This window comes from Trachemys scripta, chromosome 1, assembly GCF_013100865.1.
Source record: "Trachemys scripta elegans isolate TJP31775 chromosome 1, CAS_Tse_1.0, whole genome shotgun sequence".
Lineage (NCBI taxonomy): Eukaryota > Metazoa > Chordata > Testudines > Emydidae > Trachemys > Trachemys scripta.
In genome coordinates, this window is record NC_048298.1 from 307,846,508 (window position 1) to 307,858,825 (window position 12,318).

Consider the following 12,318-nt stretch of genomic DNA (forward strand, 5'->3'; position numbering starts at 1 on the left):
ATCAGGTTCTCTGCTGCCTGTAACGCCTCCAGTGTCAAAGGGGCTCTCAAGCATAGGGTGCCCCAATTGCTCCCAGGAGTCAGTGGTGGATCCCTGATTGGGCTCAACTGTCATCAACCATAGCTCTGGGGAGGACAAGAGGCTCGGCAGGGGTCTCACCTTATCAGCCTCTCCCCTCTTATCCTTTTTTGACACAGGGCAGTGCCCTCTTTCAGTGCAGAGTTTCTTGTGCCACTTCCTTGGCACTGAAGATGGTGAACAGTGCCAAGCAGATCATGGTGCTGGGGGAGCACTCCGTACTGAGGCTGAAGTGCTCGGCGCTGAATCAGAGTGGGACAGCTCCAAGGCCAGTCTGAGCGCTGCTTCCATTAGCAGGTCCTTTTGTGTGCATGGCCTGAAGCCCCTGCAGATCATGCACCTGTCTTTAATGTGGGCTTTCTGGAGGCACTTTAAATAGCTCACATGCAGGTTGCTCACTGGCATGGACTTATGGCAGGTGGCACCCGGTTTGAAACATGGGGACCAGGGCATGCCCTGTCCCTGGGACAACATCCTGCAATGGGACCACTATCTACTCTAACTTAACTAACTGCTAACAATTAAGTCCTAACTATATACAAGAATAGCAGAGTTCAAAACCCACTAGGACAACTTGCAAGCACAAGAGAGAAGTCATTTCAGCAACTGTCACGGGTGATAAGAAGGAACTGAAGGGGTGTGGGGCCAGCAGTGCTCCTTATACTGGCGCATGAGCATGGGGCTCCAGGGGCGCTAGGGCTGGCCCTATGGATACCACTAAGGGAAAAATATCTGGCAACTGTGCACATGGGAGCGCACACACCTAACATGGAGTTGACACGAGTACTCGAAGAACCACCACTATCGTCTCTTGCGACTCTGATACTCCCAAAAGAATTTATAGTTTTAAGTTTATTTAAAAATATAGCGACACATAAAATAGAAGTATTTACTCAAGAGGTTTGTACTTCTGTAAGGTATAACAGGGAAAATAAAATTGCAAAAATACCTGTTCTAAAATCTGTTAGAAAAGGAAGAGACTCCACATTCTGATTACAATGCTTCAGGACTTGATCTAGACTCTCAGATTCCAAATCCCAGCTGACACCACTATCTTCTGTGTCGCTCCCCTGGTTAAGGTCCTCTGCTGATTCAAGGCAAATGTACATCTAAAAAAACCAAGGGTTTTTTATAAAAGACAAAGATTACAGCTTTCACAGATACATCAGAATTAACTGCCAGGTGTAATAAGTGATCAAGGGATATTTAAGAGGATAATAGTTTTTATCCTGGAAAGATTTGTCACTAAGAAACACTGCCCCTCCCTCTAATTCTTCTTTCCTCCACACCTTAAGATTAGTTTTACATTTTACTACTCAGGGTTTAGTTCAAGGCAACCAGCATGTTTATTAATACCACACCTGGTAACCATGGTAACACAAGCCCGGCATATATGAAAGCGTGCAGGTGTTAGACTTCCACAGAGGCTTGGTCTAATTCAGGATTCCCTCCCACTCCTTTGTATTTGCCACTATGAAACTCATGGAAAAACAACTTCTAAAACGGTTGATCTCTCTTGCGAAGCATGAAAACATTCTATTTCATCTAAATTTTATTTTTAATGTGGCCAATTAGTATAAATGTGTGTATTAGTATAAATAAGCAAATAATTGTTATATATAGAGTTAAACTTTAATTAATATACAAAGCTATGGTCTGCATCAAATCTCCAGTCGCAGGCGTATGGAGTGCATGCATACCCATGTTGTAGAATATAGACAGGGGCCAGCATTTGAACAAGAACTCACCATTACCATCCACCCTTGATTAAAAAAGATTCTAATTACAATGTACTGTTATTTTTCTAATCACTGTAATGTATTTCAAGCTGACGTTGCATATACATAACTGCTGCCCAAAATCGGAGGAATCTGAGTAGAGTTTCTAGCAGTGGCTTTATAATGGAAAATTTATCCTGATCAAAAGCATATAGAAGTTCAGATTATTCATGGACAAGGAACCAAAAACATTTGTTAGATAATTAAATTGAGAACATATATTCTATTTTAGTTCTTAAACTGGAAGCCCATCACTAAGGTATCTAAGCACCTTATCATCACATTCTAAATTCAGTCTTATATTTTAACAGCATTAGCTCTACTAAGAAACTTCCATGGTTTCATGTAGAAAGCTACAGCAGTATACAAAAAAAGTAATTAAAGAGAGTAACAAAGAGCCACTGATCGATCTATAGATTTACCAAGCAACATAACTTTAATAGCTCAGTGTAAATCAATCCCTCTGTTAGATTTTATGACCTAACCAGCTTCTCACTGGTCTGTGGTTTGGGGTCTGATCCAAAACTCACTGAAGTGTGTGGGAGTCTTTCCTTTGATTACGATGGGCATAAGATTAGGCCCTTGTCCAGAAGGGGCAGTACCAGGTAGCAGCAGTGTGGACTGAGAGAAAAAACAATGCTGAATAGGAGGCCAACAAAAAATAATTGGTAATATACTAAAAGCCCACAAAACAGAACATTGTGGCATGAGAATGTTTCACCGCTTCAATACAAGGAGGAAAATACAGGAGAGGAAATCAGTATGCTGCCGCAATGATCAAATCCAATTCCTTATTGTCTATTACACCAAATGAATAATAACAAAATCAGACTGTTTTTAAAAAAAAACAAGGAGGTCCCATAGTCCAGATACATTTCTGAGGGAAAATCTGTGAGTGCAAGTCTCTTTCTTCTCTTACACCTCTGTATTTCATGCAGAACATAGGGCTTTCAACACCGCCTTCCATCTTTACTGGTCTCCTGGGCAGTCTTTGCTTCTTTCCACATTATTCAGATAGAACCACAACAGAAGCAGAATTGAAACCTAACTCTCTGCCTCTTGCCCTGGCGGTTCCTGTTCAATGCCTATCTTGTTACATTATTGGGTCTTTCCTCCGTGAATGTCCTAGCCATCTCCATTTTTGTTCTGTAATTTCCAGTTCTACTGGCTTCTGTTTTATCCTCCTTCAGGCGTTTGTTGCTTGTGATTTTTTCTAATATTGAGGATTTGTCTAAAGCAGCTGTTGATGAAGATTTAGAGTTTAGATAGTAAAGTCTTCATAAGGCTCCAAGTTTCAGCACCATGTAGCAAGATCGACTTTACAATGGTTAAATATTTGAAGTTTAGTTGGAGGGCAAGATTTCTGTTTCTCCAGATCGACTGTAGAGTTACAAAAGCACATTTTGCTTTCACTATTCTGGTTTAATGTCTTCCTCTGTTCCATCTGTTGTACTTAAAATGCTGACAAGGTATGTGATATATCTGATTTCATCTAGGTCAGCCCCAGAAAATGCAACTGGTGTTTCTTGTTGTGTGTTGATTCTAATGGTTTTAAGTTTTTACAGTGTTGATTTTCAATCCTACTACTTGTGGATGGGCTTGTAAATAATTTGTTTTATCTTTCATGTCTCCATGGGAATGGGATAGCAAGTTGATGTCATCTGCAAAGTCAAGGTCCTCTGACTTCTGGGTCAAAGTCCACTGCATGTCCCTTATTACTTAATCCCCATATTACTCAATCCACCACCAGTAAAAAGATCATGGGTGACATAAGACATCCTGGGCTGATGCCCACAGTAACCTCAGTTCACTGTTATGCATTACTTCACATCATATTTTCAGAGAAGCTCTGGAATTTCTGAGGGATTCCATTGTGACAGCAATTTCCATAAACTGTTCTACCCACTGTATTAAATGCTTTTTGGAAATCTACCAATTCATATAAAGCTTTGACTTCCACTAGATCACAAGTTCTATGATACTATATAGGATTATTATTTGATCCATACATGATTTCTCATGTCTGAACCCTGCCTATTCTCGTTGTTACCTTGAATCTATCACTTTCTTTATTCTTTATAATGTGTAATTATCTTACTTGGGACATTCTTCCTGATAACTGTTTAATGATGTTGCAGTGTCTTCGTGTCATTTTGTGCTGGAGCAGTTTGTGCATCTCTTGCCATTTTGTCTACAAAGTTTAATTTGTCTTTCCTACCACTATTTTGGCCTCTGTTCTTTACTGCATATTCCTCCTGGAGTCACTGTGTCTGTGTTTTTATTTCAGTTTAATTTTGCATCTTTCCTCTCATATAACCTTTCATTGTGATGTTTCTTCCTGAATCCCAGCATTTCTTTACACGTTTTAGTGAAAGTATCCTTTACCTATTTCCATTTGCCTTCTATTGTCTCATCATCTTCAAGCACCTGGTATCTATTTGCTAGAGCAATTATAAACTCTTGCTGCATTTTAGTTGGGTGACATTATAATGTGGTGTCTCTGCTGTTCAGACCTATTCTTTGTTTTTATTTTTATTTTCAATTTAGTTAGTGTGTGGTCCATTCTCACACCTGCTACTACATCTTTTAAAGTTCTATTACATTTGTGCAGAATTGTAATGTGGTTTGGTTCCTTGTTTTGTTGGTATAATGTAATTTGGTTTTCTGTTCTGTGATCTGCTGACCTCCAAGTTATTTTATGAATAGTATGGTGAGGGAAGATGGTTCCTCCAATGACCAGGTCATTCATTCCACAAAAATCACAAACATTTCATCATTTTCATTCATTTCACCAAGGTCTTGTTTCCCCATATTTACTTCCATGCCAGTGTTGTTGCTCCCTACTTTAGCATTAATTTCTCCAGTTACTAGGACGACATCTCTTTTGGGGATTTTATCTATTTTGTTATGTAGCTGCTTGTACAAAGTGGTTTTTTTTTTTTTTTTTTTTTTTTTAACTCTTGGTTAGTTTGATTTGTTGGAGAACAACATTGAACAACAGACACTTTCTGGAATTTTGATGAAAATTGTACTATTCTAATCCTTTTTGAAACTGGTACCCATTCTATCAGGCTTTTGGTTGCCCCCCCCCCCAATTTTATCAGACCCACACCACCACTGTGCATGTCACTGGCATTCAGTAATCCAGAATATAGTAGGATGTGTCCAGCTGACAAGGTGATTTGTCCTGATGTAACTCATCTCATTTCACTTAGGCCAAGTACATCTAATTTATATCACCCCATTTCTTTTGTTACTTTGACTGTTTTACCAGCCTCATGTTAGTGTCCACACATTCCACATACCAATTTTGGTAATGGATTTTGGAGAGAGCAAATTCATCAGTAGAGTAGCTTCCTTGGGGTCTGGCAACTTCATGTTTTCATCTCTCTTCTAGGTCTATTTGAATTAAGTTGGATTGAGTTTGTTGAACAGAGCAGTAGTATAGGTTTCTGTAATGACTTTGTTTTACACAGAAGTAGGTTGTTAGCCCACTCTTAACCCCCTACCAGGTGGGCTAATAGATTGCCTTAGTCTGGCTCCTACTCTTTGACCTGTCTGGCATGGGTGATCCTACTAAGATAAATACTCCTGCCAGCATAGCTTGTGTGTGGCAAGGAGGCATCTGCTTTTAAAAGGTCATGTCTATAATGTGAACATGACATTGAGAATATTTTTTAAAGAATAGAGACAGGATTGTTTATTTCTCAAACACTCCTGCCACCCAAATATTTGAACCACTATATAAATATCTGACATGCTGTAATTTAATTAACTGATACAGATTTAAATTATCAATAACTGATAACCACAAATGCTTGTATGCTGACACTGATATATTTCCATGATAGTGTTCACAAGACTGGAAAGAGGCAGTCATATCCTGTAACCATTATTAAACAAACATTTATAACATATACCTTATTAGGTGACACAAGGTGCTTAACACTAACAGGAAAAAGTTCTCCTGGAATAGGTAGTGTTAGCATTGTATATGGTGGCAAAACAGGAGCCCCTGCTTCGGATAACAGCAACTCCTAGAACAAGATAGGATTTAGTTAGGTTTCACATTTTGGTAACTAATTTCAAGTTTGCCCTTCTATGACTTCTGATTAACTACAGAGGAGTTATTTGTATAGACTAAAATAAGGTAAACAAGACATCCCTGATGACAAAGAAAAATCAAATCAAATTCAAATTTTCCTTGGTTCCATTTTTCTTCTTATCTTCCATTTTTAAGCAGATAAAGAGGTTAGAGAACTAATTCAGCCAATGCACAAATTTTGTTTAAGGAGGATGTAAATATGTAAAGAAAAGCTATTCAGAGGTACTCCTAAACTGTTAAGATATTAAAAAATAAAATGATGTCACTACTTTGACAAGGTTCCTCACCAAAGGCTCTTAAAGCAAAGTAAGCAGTAATGGGTAAGAGAGAAGGTCCTCTCATGGATCAGTAATTGGTTAAAAGACAGGAAACAAAGGGTAGCAGTAAATGGTCAGTTTTCAGAATGGAGAGAGGTAAACAGTGGTGTCCCCCAGGGATCTGTACTGGGATCAGTGCTGTTCAACATATTCATAAATGATCTAGAAAAAGGAGTAAACAGTGAGGTGGCAAAGTTTACAGATGATACAAAATTACTCAAGATAGTTAAGTCCAAAGCTGACTGCGAAGAGTTACAAAGAGATCCCACAAAACTCGGTGAATGTGAAACAAAATGGCAAATGAAATTCAATGATGATAAATGCAAAGTAATGCATATTGAAAAACAATCACAACTATACATCTAAAATGATGTGGTCTAAATGAGCTGTTGCCACACAAAGATCTTGGAGTCATTGTTGATAGTTCTCTGAAAACACCTGCTCAATGTGCAGCTGCTAGCAAAAACGCTAATAGAGTATTAGGAACCATTAGGAAAGGGGTAAATAATAAAACAGTAAATATTATAATGCCACTATTTAAATCCACAGTATTTAAACCTTTAATACTGTGAGCAGTTCTGGTCACCCTATCTCAAAAAAGATAATATAAGGATTGGAATAGGTACAGAAAAAGGGCAACAAAAATGATTAAGGGTATGGAACAGCTTCCATATGAGAGTAGATTTAAAAAAAGACTAGGATTATTCAGCTTGGAAAAAAGACTACTATGTTTTAGTCCTAGGCAGTAAACAAAAATTCATGGCCCATGACCTGTCCATGACTTTTACTATATACCCCGACTAAAACTTATGGGGGGGGGGAAGAGGACAGCTAGGGGGCACCGCGGGTGCTGGGGGGGGGGGGGGCAGTGGCGCAGCTGGTGCTTGAGGGAAGGGTTGGTGGGGTTGGGGCAGGCTCCCTACCTTCACTTGCTGCCTCCGCTTGGCCCCAATCCCCGGTTCTGCAGATCCCATTGGCTGGGAACTGCGGCCAATGGGAGCTGCTGGGGTGGTGCCTGCCAGTAGAGGTGGCACATGGAGCTAGGAGCTGAGGGAGAGGAGTTTCTGTAGACGTTCTGGGGAGCCTGCCCTAGGTAAGCACTGCCCCGCACCCCAACCCTGAGCCCTCCCCCAAACTCCTGTTGCTAGGGGCGAGACTGCCCCAGCAGCAGCCAGTGCAAATGGCCCAGGTGCTCAGGTGGCCCCTGGGCCAGGCACATCAGCTGCTGCAGAAGTCATGGAGGTCACAGAAAATCTGTGACAAACATGGAGCCTTACACAAGAACGAGGGATCACCCAATGAAATTAGTAGGGAGCAGTTTCAAAACAAACAAAAGGAAGTACTTCTTCACACAACACACAGTGAGTCTGTGGAACTCATTGCCATGAGATGTTGTGAAGGCCAAAACTATAACTGGATTCAAAAAAGAATTAGATAAGTTAATGGAAGAAAAGTCCATCAATGGCTATTAGCCAAGATGGTCAGGGATGCACCCCCACTCTCTGGGTGTCCCGAAGCCTCTGACTGCCAGATGTGGGACCGGACAACAGGGGAGGGATCACTTGATAATTGCCCTCTTCTGTACATTCCCGTTGAAGCATTTGGAACTGGCCATTGTTGGAAGACAGGATACTGGGCTAGATGGACCATTGGTTTGACCCATTCTTAAGTTATGTACTTTATTTGAGGCTAAGAACAAGAAGATACTACAGCAGAATAAAGCACTGATAATTAGGTGCAACTTCTCCACTAAAAGATAAAATAGAGGTACAGACAAGGCATTGGTCAACAGCAAATGCTAAAAATCAATCCATGGCTTCCCTCCCAAAGTAACAATACAATATATAATGTACTTTGCACTTGACTTAAAAATGGCTGAAATACTGAAAAGTCCATTTTAAAATTTTTCTTTAACAAGAATAAAGAAGGGTTTCAACCATTTCAAGAAGGAAGCAAGTCTTTAGGAGGGATCTGAATAAAACAGAGACTGGGACCTGGCACAAAAGGATTCGGTAAGGTAAGGAGTTTTAGTGATCAATTGTAAAAAACCCACAAAACCTAAACCCACCCACTCACACGCTAAAGATTGAAACTTACCTCATAGCTGATCTGACATTTATCCTCAAAACACTTTTCACTGTAATTTATTATTTCCTAAAAAGTAAGTAGAGTACAGTTCAATTTAGGTACCAGTGTAATTGGGGCCTTATAAACACCTAAAATATGTAGAAAAAACACTTAGCAGATTTTTCAGGTAATATTTCCTTAATTCATAATACATACAGGCTGCCTTGATTCAGGAAACCATTTAACTCCCACTGATATCAATGGGAATAAAGTACATATTCAAGTACTTTCATGAATTGAGGCTTTAGAACCTGATTCTGCAGTCTGCATTCAAACAAAATTTCCACCGAGTTCCAATGGGAATTTTGTCTGAGAACTGCAGGATTTGGCCAATTCATTAACAGAAAGGGAATCCATATATAAAAAATTACAGTATTTTCTAGTAAGGATGGACCAACCCTCCTTGAACTTTGAGGTGTGATTGGTTACTTTCAACAACCCTCAAAAAATCAGGTTCCCTCTTGCACCGCTTCATAGCTTCTCTCAAAAACATGGCTGAAAATAGGTACCCAATAGTTATCTTCCAACAACTGTGCATTTTGGGGCACAACTAAATAGGAGAAGGGATGAAATGACTATAAGGTGGATGAACAACTAATTGAAAGACTGTTCTCAAAGACTAGTTTATCATTGGTTTGCTGTCAAACTGGAGAGATTTATTTCGTAGAGTCCCACGAGTCAGTCCTGGGTCTGGTACCTTTCAATATTTTCATTACTTGGATAATGGAGTGGAGAATATATTTATAAAACTTGTGGATGACACCGAGCTTGAAGGGGTTGTTAGGATTTTGGAGGAAAGGATTATGATTCAAAATTACCTTGACAAATTGGAGAATTCATCTGAAATCCACAAGGTGAAATTCAATAAAGACAAGTATAAAGTACTACCTTAGGAAGGAAAAAATCAAATGCACAACTACAAAATGGGGAATAATTGGCTAGGTGGTAGTACTGCTGAAAAAGATCTGGAGGTTAAAATGAACTGTGAATTGAACATGAGTCAACAATGTGATGCAGCTGCAAAAAAGGCTAATATAATTGAGGCATATATTAGCTGGAGTGTTGAATCTAAGACATGGGATGAACTATCCCACTGTATTTGGCACTCGTGAGGCCTCAGCTGGAGTACTATGTCCAATTCTGGGCTCCATATTTCAGCAAAGTGGTGGACAAATTGGAGAGAGTGCAGAGGATAGCAAAAATAAATAAATAAATGGCTTAGAAAACTTGACCTTTGAAAAAGGTTTTTCTAAACTGGACATCTTTAGTCTTGAGAAAAGAAGACTGAGGGGGACCTGTTAATAGTCTTCAAATATGTTAAGGGCTGTTATAAAAAGGAATGTGATCAATTGTCTTCCATGTCCACTGGAAGTAGGATAAGTAGTAATAGCTTATTCTGAAGCAAGGGAAATTAAGGTTAGATATTAGGAAAATCTTTCTAACTATAAGGGTAGTTAAGCTGTGGAATAGGCTCTCAAGAGAGGTTGAGGCATCCCCATCATTAGAGGTTTTAAGGAAAAGGCTGGACAAATACCTATCTGGGTGGTCTAGATTTACTTGGTCTTGCCTCAGCACAGGGGACAGGACTTGACTTCTTGAAGTCCCTTCCAGCCCTACATTTCTATGATTCTCTGAAAGTGCAGAGCAGTGAGAATATAAAGTGGAGCAAAAACAAAGCATAGAAGAAAAATCTTGGCTTCCTCCCTCTCCATAGAGAGGAAATGTTATTCAGGATGAGGTGAGAAAAAGCCACTCCCCCTGAAGTTTCTGCCACTTCTAGAGAAACAAGATCAGAAGAAGCAGGGAGAGTTAGATATCTTACTGAAGAAGTGTCCTTAAAAATAATTTGAGAGTTTAAATGCTTTTCTGAAGTTAACTATTGTACCTTTTGGATGATAGTCCATAAAAATGGTTACTTTCCTCTCGTAACTGTTGTTCTTTGAGATGTGTTGCTCATGTCCATTCCAACAGGTGTGCGCATGTGCCGCGTGCATGATCGCCGGAAAGCTTTTCCCCTAGCGGTACCTGTCAGGTCGGCTGTGGAGACCCCTACAGTGGCGCCTTTATGGTGGTGTATATATGGCCCTGCCGACCCGCCGCCTGCTCAGTTCCTTCTTGCCGGAATACTCCAACAGTGGGGAGGCGGCCACTGGGATTTGGAATGGACATGAGCAACACATCTCAAAGAACAACAGTTACGAGAGGTAAGTAACCATTTTTTTCTTCTTCGAGTGATTGCTCATGTGCATTCCAATAAGGGACTTCCCAGCAGTTACCCAGGGGGAGGTGTCTGAGTTCACCTGATCGCTGAATGCAGGACTGCCCTACCAAAAACAGCATTAGAAACCTGCTCACCATGGGGTTACCGAAATGAAAGGTGAAAGGCCGAAATGGCCGCACGGTGTGATATCGCTAACCCTTGGTGCTTGACATATAAAAGATAGTCCAAAGTAATGGGAATTGGGGCTGATTGTGGCTCAGTTCCCCTTTGTCGAGACCAAATGGAGAAATGCTTCCACTTAGCTGGGTACGTGGCTCGAGTGGAGGATTTCCTAGTTCCTAACAGGACCTCCCTCACTGAGCGAGAGCATTGAAGCTCAAGAGGGTTCAGCCATGGAGTGTCCACACCATGAGGTGGAGGGACTCCAGGTTGGGGGGTTGCAGACAGCCGTGGTCCTGTCCTGTGTGATTAGCGTCAGACAGAGAGGGGGCACTACAGGTCTGTCCACTGAGAGGTTCAGTAACATGGTGAACCAGTGCTGTCGAGGCCACACTGGCGCTATGAGGATCAAAGAACCCCTGTCCTGACGAGTCTTGAGGAGCACTCTGTGTATGAGGGGGAATGGCAGGAACGTGTACAGCAGGTGATCCATCCATGACAAGTGAAAGGCGTCCACGGTGGAGCCTGGGCTGTGGTTCAGGAAGGAGCAGAACCTCTGGCACTTCCTGTTGCCCCGCATTGTGAACAGGTACATGTAGGGAGAGCCCCACCTTTGGAAAAATCGAGTGAGCCATGTCCGGTCTGAGGGACCACTTGTGTCCATGGAACAAGCGACTGAGTCAGTTGCCAGCTCGTTCTGCGCCCCCAGGAGGTGAGACGCCTGTAGGTGTATAGAATAGGCAATGCAAAAGTCCCACAGCATGAGGGCTTCCCGACACAGGGGAGAGGAGTGAGAACCACCCTGTTTGTTTATATAGAACATCGCTGCAGTATTGTCCGTGAGTACTGATATGCACATGCCCTGAAGGCGGGCCTGGACTGCTTGGCATGCCAGGCGAACCGCCCTCAACTCCCTTACATTGATGTTCAAGGATAGCCCTGTATGGGACCAGAGGCCCTGGGTTCTGATATTCCCCTGATGTGCTCCCCAACTGAGCACCAAGGCATCCGTGACCAGGGAGAGCGTAGGTTGGGTCTTGGCAAAGGGTACTCCCGCACAAACCAGCAGTGGTTACCGCCACCAGTGGAGAGAGTTGAGAATCCGAGGCGGGAGGGTCACTATTAAGTCCAATGGGTCCCTGCCCAGTCTGTGCACTTGTGCTAACCACGCCTGGAGGGGCTGAAAGCGCAGCCTGGCGTACTGTACCATGTATGTACAGGCTGCCATGTGCCCCAATAGTTTCATACAGTTTCTGGCCGTGGTTGTGGGAAAGCGGAGTAAAGGCTTGATAATGTCCGCGAGCACTTGAAACGCAGTTCCGGAAAGACTGCCCTTGTGTGCGTGGAGTCCAAGAGAGTGCCGATGAACTCTATTCTTTGTGTGGGTGTCAATGTGGACTTGGGCTCGTTCAATATAAGTCCCAGCCTATGAAACGTAGCCTTGGCCAGGGACATGTGTTCTGCCACCCATGCGTGGGACTCGGCCTTGATGAGCCAGTTGTCCAGATACAGGAATACCTGCACCTGGTGCCT

General features: G+C 41.8%; 1 protein-coding gene across 3 annotated transcripts in view; it reads right to left on the reverse strand.

Annotated features, from left to right (window-relative positions):
* The window catches only part of RNF17 (ring finger protein 17), a 207,735-nt gene that overhangs the window by 21,164 nt on the left and 174,253 nt on the right, over positions 1-12,318 (reverse strand). For all 3 annotated transcript variants that reach the window (XM_034758815.1, XM_034758813.1, XM_034758812.1), the window contains 3 exons: positions 8,376-8,432; positions 5,777-5,893; positions 1,028-1,187 (listed from right to left, as the gene is read on the reverse strand). In XM_034758815.1, the coding sequence (XP_034614706.1) occupies positions 1,028-1,187; positions 5,777-5,893; positions 8,376-8,432 (334 nt within the window). The remainder of the gene's footprint in view (positions 1-1,027; positions 1,188-5,776; positions 5,894-8,375; positions 8,433-12,318) is intronic.